The sequence below is a fragment of the Peromyscus maniculatus genome, chromosome 20 (assembly GCF_049852395.1).
Source record: "Peromyscus maniculatus bairdii isolate BWxNUB_F1_BW_parent chromosome 20, HU_Pman_BW_mat_3.1, whole genome shotgun sequence".
NCBI classification, from domain to species: Eukaryota; Metazoa; Chordata; class Mammalia; order Rodentia; family Cricetidae; genus Peromyscus; species Peromyscus maniculatus.
In genome coordinates, this window is record NC_134871.1 from 52,881,830 (window position 1) to 52,890,985 (window position 9,156).

The window sequence follows — 9,156 nt, forward strand, 5'->3', positions numbered from 1 at the left end:
CAGATAGATTGCATCCAAAGGTTGTAGCAACAAGGTGGCCTCGACAGCCGAGTAGACCAGCAACCTGTACAGTTGCACACTGGTGTCACAGCACAGGTGGCCTGAGGCCATTAGATCACAACATATCTTCAAGGTTCTGAAGGACAGTAGCCTTCTTAGTCCACCAGGGAGGACAGATTTGTAAGGTCACCTTCTAAGCACACCAGCAAGAGCTCTAGGAGGACTGAGTCAAGCCAGACAAAGCGGGCGGGGGTGGGGGGTGGGGGGGTGGGGGGGAGATGCTTGGTCCGTTTTTCTGTTGCTATCACTGAGTCACTGAGCACCACACACTGGTTCATTTATATAGCATAGAAGTTTATTCCACTCACAACCTTCAGGTTGGAAAGTTCAAGGTCAGAGGCTGCATCTGGCAAGATCCTCCTTGCTGGTGGGGACTCTGCAGAATCCAAGGGATACAGGGCATCACCTGGCAAGAGGGACCTCATCCAACAACCAGCACCAGCTGGCTTTGATAACAGACCCACACTCGGGATAACGGATGGATCTATTCCTGTGTGAATCACAACTGGATGGGGCCATACAGTGAGTCCTTGGGACTTCATTCCCTCTTCAAGGCCCACCTGGTCCCGCCTCTTGATTCTTCACCATGGGGACTAAACTTTAATGAGAGATTCCCCCACAGGGGACATTCATTGGCAAATACACAGTAGGACATGAAAACCATCCCGGAGGGACAAGGGTTTCCGGGAGGGATACAGAAAGACGGAAAGGTGATGGGCATGTACGAGGCATGTACAGTCATTGCCACAGGGATTGGCAAGAGAACAGAGGTGTCCTGAGAGATGTCACAACCACCCCTTCTGCTGTGCTGTTGTTTAAGAACAGGAGACCCGGGGCTGGGGAGATGCCTTAGTGGGTCACCTTGTAACCACCTGGATCTGAGATTCATTTCCGGAACCTGCGTGAAAAAGCTGGGTGTAGTGGTGCACAGTTACAATTCCAGGGCCCAGAAGATTGGAACAGGCTGATCCGGGTGGGGCTCCTCGGCTAGCCAGCAAACTTTAATTGACTCACAGGAAGAGGTTGAGGGCTGCCAGCAAGTGGGTGTGGCCAGGCATAGTGCCTAGGGCTTTACTACCACAAGGGACCGAATGTGGTAAGTTTTGTTTCCTTTTGTTTTGGATAGTGCTAGGAATTCAACTCCGGCCAGCGCATGCAAAGTACTCCACCACGGAACTATATCCCTAGTCCCTCATTTAAAAAAAAAAATCAGAATAAGCTGATAAGTCGAATTCAGTCAGGCACAGTTGCAAAAGAATAAATACGCAGTCCGGACTGGCTGCAGGCTCACTGTCATCCTCCTGTCTCAGCCTCTGGTGATGGGATTACAAGCAAGTGCTACCACACCCTGACATTGGTTATCTGCAGAACAATGGCCTGCCTGCGATGCCCAGAGCATCTCTGCCCTCTTTGTCCAAGCCCACCAAGAAGAAGACAAGAATGCCTGGCCAAGGGCGTGCATAAGAAACCAGGGTGCCTCCGGTTGCGGCGCGGGGCGGGGCGGGGCGGGGTGGGGCGGGGTCAGCGGCCACCACCTCTGTGTTCAGTGTCCATCCGGGAGCAGCCAGCAACTGCGTGAGTGGGGCTGCGGATGGGTGAGACCCCGACAGCGGGGAGACAAAAGGGAAAGTGAGGCCAGCACCAAGCGGGAGGGACCCCTCCCCAGAGAGTGTGCAGCTCAGGGTGGTTGGCACCCTGGGGACAGCGGCTAAGGTCCTGCGCCTCGGTGGGGACCGGGTAGGTTGCTGCTGGCGGCAGCTGGGCGCAGAAGGGAGGGGGCCTCTGGCTGTTGGCAATCCTGCCTCCCTTGCGGGAGAGCACTGGGATCCGTGGGCAGCTGAAGCTGTGCAAAGGTTCACACTAGGGGAGGGTAGGAGTCAGGACTTGCGCCTCGGCTTTTTGATGCCAAAGCCTACTTCCCCTGCATGCACAGTGTGGGCTGCCGCTCCTGCGCATTGATGTGTGCACTCGCACACTGCTTGTGCACACATCTGTGCCTGGCCATGGCTGGACTGAGACCCGCTGGCCTTCAGAAACTGCCGACAGTGGGTACCTGACGGGTGGGGTCGATAGACGGCAGGCTTGTTTTTCACTCTCTCTATCCTTCAGCTTTTCCCTGATCGGACTTTTCGGCTTCTTCTGTTTGCGTCCCCCTTGTTAGGGGTTATGCAAGCGGCGCCTGAAAGCCTGCTTTGTATGAAAAAGTTGCCACTCGGCAACGCCATTTCCCCACACCCCAGATCTCTTGAGGACCAGTTCCTGCCGGTCCTAACCGACCTCTTACTGACACCGTGATTACTTTCAGAATGAGAAAGGCTGGTGAAAGGTCTAATGAGGATTTGCAGGTTCCTTAAGATAAAACGCCCTAAAATTCTTCGGGACAGCAATGGATCGCTGGAAGGGAAGCAAGCTGAAGGATGGGGAGGAACTTCAGGCAGTGGAAGGAAGAGCTGGCGCCCTTCTGTTTCTGGGTCACAGTCTCTGGGGAAGCCCCAGAGCAACAGGTGCCCCAGACCCACCGGCTCTGCCCTAGCTTCACAGACTGGGACATGGATGTCCCTGAGTAGCAGTATGTGGTTGCCTAGCCAGCCTAGCCAGGAGTGAAATACTACAGAGGCTGCCGACTCCAGACTCGATGAGGGAGGGCTCAGGCATCCTATCTGGCTGTCCGTCAAAGAGATGGGGGGGTCCGAGGCTCCACGGAGTGATAGCGCCAAGGGATGGAGAGGGTGGCGCTGTTGGCCTGAGACCTTTCTGACACTGGGAAGAGAACAGTGGCTGCCTGTGGGTCTCTGATCCTTGCCCCGGGAGCTATATTCCAGGCAGAGGGGACAAAGCTATCCCAGAGTGGCCGAGTGTCCTTGTGGGCTTTAGAGACACAGACCTGGAATGTTTGTTCTACAATCTCCTGGGCCTCAGTTTCTTCACCTGGAAAGTGGCACTAGCAATAAGTCCCCTTTGGGTATGGAGCAGGTTGTGTGGATCAAAGAGAGGTGGCTGGCCCCTGCCTTGTGGCCACTGTGGGGAACACAGGAAGCTTTGACAGGGCGAAGGAAGAGCACTGAGCAGGGAGCCATGCCTTGGTTCATTCCCCCAGAGTCCTGGAGCAGTCAAAGTAGACAAGGCCTATAAAAATGGTCTGCTCTCTACTGTCCTATGCCCTCTGTTCAAGGTGCTCTCCAGAGGTGGAGGGGTAGTCACTTCCTCCCCTGGAGGAAGCAGATGAGTGGTCCCTGCACTGATAGCCACAGCTAGCCCTGTGTGGAGTTTTCCGGCGAGATCTTGGTGTCCCGACTTCCTTCCTGGAACATCCCAAGGCCCCCTTGTAAGCTAGTAGTAGGGTGAAGTTTAGGATGCTGTGTGCCTTCTGGAGAGACTGAAATAAAGGGTGAGCAGATGGCTCTGCCCACTCTGGGCATTCCTGCCCTGTCCCCTATACCCTTCCGGGACTCCACCCTGGGCTGGTCTCCTACCCAGCTCAGCCTAGCCCAGGGTGACTCAGCTTCACGGGCCCCACCCCTGCCTGTCTGCCACCCCTCTAGGCGGGTGACTCAGGAACTGGGCAGTCTCCAAGAGGCCCCTGGAAAGGTCCCTGGCCCAACTTTCTCCTTCAGTCTCAAGTGGGACGGGGTGACTGTCTTGGTTTGTGACCTTGGATGGGAATAGGGGTCCTGTCTCTGATCTCCTCAGTGCAGCTGAGTATAAACACAGCCTGGCCTTTTGGGGGACAGCTGGAGGATGGCAGCAGGAACCTGGGGTTCAGTGTCCTGTCCCTAGATCCTGTCCTCATGGTATGCCCTTGGGATAGATAGCTGCCACCCTTTCCTGTATGGTGGATGGATAATGAAAGACTTGTGGACTCTGAAATCTGTCAGTAGAGACATTGGTTGATCCTGTTTGGGACTTCCTGGGCACAGAGTTGGGCCTGCCCTCCACATGCTGGGGGCTGTGACAGGAGCGCTTTTGTCTGCAGAGCCTTGTTGGGGTCCACAGAGGTTTCCTAGTGAGACCTGAACTTGCTTTACCCAGCGGGACTGCATTAGAGGATTGCTTGACCACATGTGTGGTTACCACGTATTTGGAAGGGTCTGCACTTGGCTGTGCTGGGGGGGGGGTGTCTTTTGCTCCACCCCTTGTCATTCCTATAAAATGCCTTTAGAAGAGACAGAAAGGGCTGATGGGTTTTGATCTAGTCCCTCCCGAGGCTATCCTGTGTTTCTGTCTCTCTCCCTCTATATTTCCATCTAAGAATTTCTCACTGCTCCCTCCTCAAGAGTACCCTGGGAGAAAATGTGGGAGCAGGTCCCCCACAGAGGCTGCAGAGAGAAAAGAGGTACTGCTACAGGAGTGTGTGTGTGCGTGTGCGTGTGCGTGTGTGTGTGTGTGTGCGTGTGCGTGTGCGTGTGCGTGTGCGTGTGCGTGTGCGTGTGTGTGTGTGTGAAGGCTGGCAAACCTCTAAGTCGGGGTTCTCAGGAAGGAAGCCAGCTACACAGGCTCTGACCTGGTAAGGAATATCCAGAGAAGGTGCTGAGGGACCTAAGGGGGGGGGGGTTCCTGCTTGTGGGGAGGGGCAGGGCTAGGTTGGAGCAAGGAGCCACTGCCAGCAGCCGTTGGTTTCTTTGTGGGAGATGGACATGTTTGGAACTTGGTGTTGGCCAGAAGATCGTTAGTTTAAATTTGGGGAGTTTCACCTCAGCTAATGAAACATGCTAATGGTGGTGGTAGTACTTCCTGTAATCTGAGCCATTGGGAAGTTGAGGTAGAAAGACTACTATCAGTTTGAGGCTAGTCTGGGCTACATAGTATCTTTGTGCCCTAAAAAGAGAGGAGAAGAAACCACAGTGTAAGCCAGACCACTGTCATGCAGATCTGTAATCCTAGCACTCAGGAGTTAGGAAGCTGAGGCAGGGGGATCATGCATTCAAAGGTTAGCCTGGACTACAGAGTGAGTTCTAGGCCAACTTGGGCTCCTGTCTTAAACAAAACAAAACAAAAATAAACAACAACAAAACCAATAGAAAGCCCTGACAGGGGTCACCCAGGTCTTAGAGCAGGAGTGATACTGTGAAGGGGTCTTGACAACGGGAGGAGCAGTGACCTCCAGCAGGGACAGTGATCCTCTCCTTCCTCCTCCCTCCTCCCTCCGCCCCTCTTATAAAACAGAATCTCACTGTGTATCCCATGCTGGCCTAGAACCCACAATCCTCCTGCCACCCCACCCCACCCCAGTGCTGAGGGGCTGCAGGATGCACCGTGTTGGCAGGACAGTGCAGTTTCTGGTGCAGACTTTGACAAATGCAGAACTAAAGGCCCCGCAGGTCCCATCCACTTCCCTCCTTCCCCAGGTTGCATCTCAGAACCCCAGGCACCCCCTCAGACCCCCAGGTTCTCCCCTCCATACAGCTTCTCAGCCAGGGTTGACCTCCAGAAGTTGCCACCTTCCCACCCAAGTGGGCCCACCCTGCTTCCTGTCGCTCATCCTCTGCAGTTACCTGTACTCTCCCCCCCCCCCCCCGAAAGATTATGTTGAAAACAGTTTTCAACTCATTAAAAATGTCCTCTAAGCCATGACTCAGATGATGGGTCATCCCAGCTCCATAGGAGCCTGGTGCGGGAAGTCCTCACCTTCAAGGTCTGTCTGGGCTATCCTAGTTTACGTTCTTTCCCTCAGTCTCTCTCTCTCTCTCTCTCCCTCCCTCCCTCCCTCCCTCTCTCTCTCTCTCTCTCTCTCTCTCTCTCTCTCTCTCTCTCTCTCTCTCATTCTGTGTGTGAGATGCACTTGTTTGTGTACGTACGTGCGTGCGTGGAGGCCAGAGGTTGACATTAAGTGTCTTCCTCAATAATAGCTGTTCACTTTTTTTGTTTGTTTGTTTGTTTTGTTTTTTGTTTTTTTTTTTTTCGAGACAGGGTTTCTCTTGCGTAGCTTTGGTGCCTGTCCTGGATCTCGCTCTGTAGACCAGGCTGGCCTCCAACTCACAGAGATCTGCCTGCCTCTGCTGGCATTAAAGGTGTGCGCCACCACTGCCCACCCTATAGCTGTCTACTTTATTTGCTGAACCCAGAGTCTGCCAATTCCAGCTAGTTTGGCTGGCTTGCTCTGGGAACCCCATCCCTGACTCCACAGTACTGGGATTACAGGTGGGTCACCATACTCACCCAGCATTCATATGGATATTGGGGATCCAAACTCCACTTTTCACACCTACACAGCAAATGCTTGACCTACTGAACCACCTCCCCAACATTGCATTCTTATCTAATGCAAGCAGACACCCCACTTCTCCGGCTACTGTCAGTGTAGGTGCTAGTGGGAACAATTTTTTTGATGAGGAAACTGAGCCCCAGTCAGGGCACTGACTGCCTTAGTACTCCTACAGAGAGCAGAGACAGAGTGGGGCCCTGGACTTCCACACTAGGGCCCTCATTCTCTAACTCACAAGAGTCTTGACTCCAGCCCAGAGATTGGCTGCAGAGGATTGGAGACCAGCTGGAAGACATGGAAAGAGGGCTGGGACCCAGTCTTAGGTGTTTTCCTGAGTGTCTGTGTGAGCCTAACTTTGTGAGACAGACACTGCCTGGCCTAGAAATGCTGGGTGAAACCTCCGGGCAGGGGTATGAGTGTGGATGGGGGGTGGACGCTGCTCTCCTGCCTCACCCATCTAGAATAGGTGGGCTGGTTGATCCTGGGGGACAGGACCTCAGAGGCACTGAAGGCAATGCTGGGCCGTTCCCTGTGGCTCTTTGGAACTTCTGCCGCTCACCCTGTGTTCTCTTTCAGATCTTTCCAGAACAGCAGTCGCAGTAGCTATGGCTCCATCCTGGGTGCCCGCTGTGGGCCTCACTCTGGTACCCAGCCTGGGGGGCTTCATGGGCTCCTACTTTGTGCGTGGTGAGGGCCTCCGCTGGTATGCTAGCCTGCAGAAACCCTCCTGGCATCCACCTCGCTGGACACTGGGTCCCATCTGGGGCACAATGTATTCGGCCATGGGGTAGGTGGTTGCAGGTGCCACCTTGCAGTGCCCTGTTCCCCATGGCATCAGGCTGGGCATTGAACCCCTGTGCAGAGGGAGGCCCCAGGACAGAGTGGCATCATCCCCCGCCCCCCCCCCATGGGAAAGGGAGGGTGGCAAGGCTGCCAACCTATGCGTTGCAAGATTGAACTTTTTCCTGCTTGTTTCTGGGAACCCAGCCTGGGTTCACACTACTGAGGCTGCCCCATGTATAAAGGTCAGTGTGGACAACAGCACCATGTGCCAGGACAAACGTGGCAGCTGTGTCCTTTGGTTGTACCGTACAGAACCAGACCCCGGTGTGGTTCATTCCCAGGAGCCCTCTGCAGCCACTGCCTCATGGCCCCAAGAGACTGAGCGACTAAGCTGCCACTTGCTTGTCCCCTTATCCCCAGAACAGTTTCGTCGTCCTGAAACTACACACAGACTAGGGTCTCAAGTCAACTCTCCATAGCAATCTTAGAAGAGACAAAGACCCAGAGAGGGCAAGCAGCTTCTCTGAGATCACACAGAAGTCAGCGGCAGGGCATACACACCTAAGCCATCACCGAGCGGTCTCGGGAGGGTAGCACTCTTGGCCTTGCCCTGTGATGTCCTGACCCACTGTCTGTTTCAGGTATGGCTCCTACATGATCTGGAAAGAGCTGGGAGGTTTCACAGAGGAGGCTGTGGTCCCCTTGGGTCTCTACACTGGCCAGCTGGCTCTGAACTGGGCATGGCCCCCCATCTTCTTTGGTGCCCGGCAGATGGGCTGGGTAAGTGTAGCCACAGCTTGACTCTTGGGTCACTGGAGATGACCCTGGGAGGACAGGTGATATCACATCCCAGATGACATCAGTATCTGCAGGTGGTGGTGGTGGGGAGGCCTGTGACTTGCGGGCCCCTTTAGAAGTTCCGTGAGTCAGGTGCAGTGGGGCCCCTGTAGTCCCAGCTCTCAAGAGGTTGAAGTGGGAGGATCAGTTGAGCCCGGCAGAGGGCTAGGCCAGCCTAGGTGACAGTGACCTGTGTACCAACGCCGCCTCAGTCCATCTTCCCTCCATGAAGAAAGTCCAGAGGGCCAGGCGGAAGTGGGTGGGGCTCTGGTCTTGGGCTTAGAAGCCACGGCAAGAGACACCAGCCTCACATCCGATGCTGTGTGTGATGACACTTGGGGACAAAGCCTCTCCTTAAAAATGTTCTTGTTCGGGTTTGGTGATACATGCCTGGCCTGCAGTCCCGGCAGAGGCAGGAGGATTGCTTTAAGTCTGACAGCCTAGTTCTGAACTACAAGGCTAGTTCAAAGTTAAGACTACATAGTGAGACCTTCTTGGAAAAACAAAAGCTATTGCTGAGCCTGTGACGTGCACACCCCAGCAGTCTGACCCCCTCACACCGGCCTCTCGGGTCAGCACTTGACAACGTTGTATCTTCAGGTCAGAAACCTTCCAGCCACCCCTTCACCCTTGGACATGCTGTGTCCCCTGGGGGCTGTCATACACAGGGCTGTCTCCATGCATGGCACAGAGGCAGGGACTTACAGACCAGGAAACTGAGGCTGAGAACAGAGCAGAGGCAGCCATCACACCTCAGGGGTGCAGTCAGGGCGAAGCGAGACTTCTAACTTCCAGACCCAGCAGGGTCTTAGCCTCCCCACCTCCTGTCTCCTGCAGGCCTTGGCAGACCTTGTGCTCGTCAGTGGGGTTGCAACCGCCACCACCCTCGCCTGGCACCGAGTGAGCCCGCCAGCTGCCCGCCTGCTCTACCCCTACCTGGCCTGGCTGGCCTTTGCCACCATGCTCAACTACTATGTCTGGCGTGACAACCCTGGCCGGGGAGGTGGCCCACGGTTCCCAGAGTGAGTGCACCTTTACCCATCAGGACCACAGCCATGCCGGCCAGGTACCATGGACGGTAGCCCATCAAGCTTTCATGACCACTGGGCCTGCCTGGTCTACCTGGGTCTTGCTTGGCCCAGGGAGCCACCAGGCAGGTCAAGGTGGTCAGTGCCAAGTCCCACCCAGGGACAGTTGTACCTGCCTTTCTGCGCTGCTCCAGGCATGCCCTAGGAACATGGGGCTTTTAAAGCTAAATAAAGTCTTTAACTTCA

The 9,156-nt window shown here is 55.0% G+C and overlaps 1 protein-coding gene across 3 annotated transcripts; it reads left to right on the forward strand.

Annotated features, from left to right (window-relative positions):
* Window positions 1–1,578: 1,578 nt before the first annotated feature.
* Window positions 1,579–9,156, forward strand: Tspo (translocator protein). Of its 3 annotated transcripts, none has more exons than XM_006980243.4 (4): window positions 1,579–1,635; window positions 6,839–7,049; window positions 7,687–7,825; window positions 8,720–9,156. In XM_006980243.4, the coding sequence occupies exons 2-4, from the start codon at window positions 6,868–6,870 to the stop codon at window positions 8,906–8,908; spliced, it is 510 nt and encodes a 169-aa protein (XP_006980305.1). In that variant the 5' UTR covers window positions 1,579–1,635; window positions 6,839–6,867; the 3' UTR covers window positions 8,909–9,156. The 3 variants fall into 3 exon arrangements, with proteins under 3 accessions (XP_006980305.1, XP_006980304.1, XP_076412567.1); XM_006980242.4 differs by having other exon boundaries at window positions 1,596–1,797; XM_076556452.1 differs by lacking the exon at window positions 1,579–1,635 and adding an exon at window positions 6,175–6,198.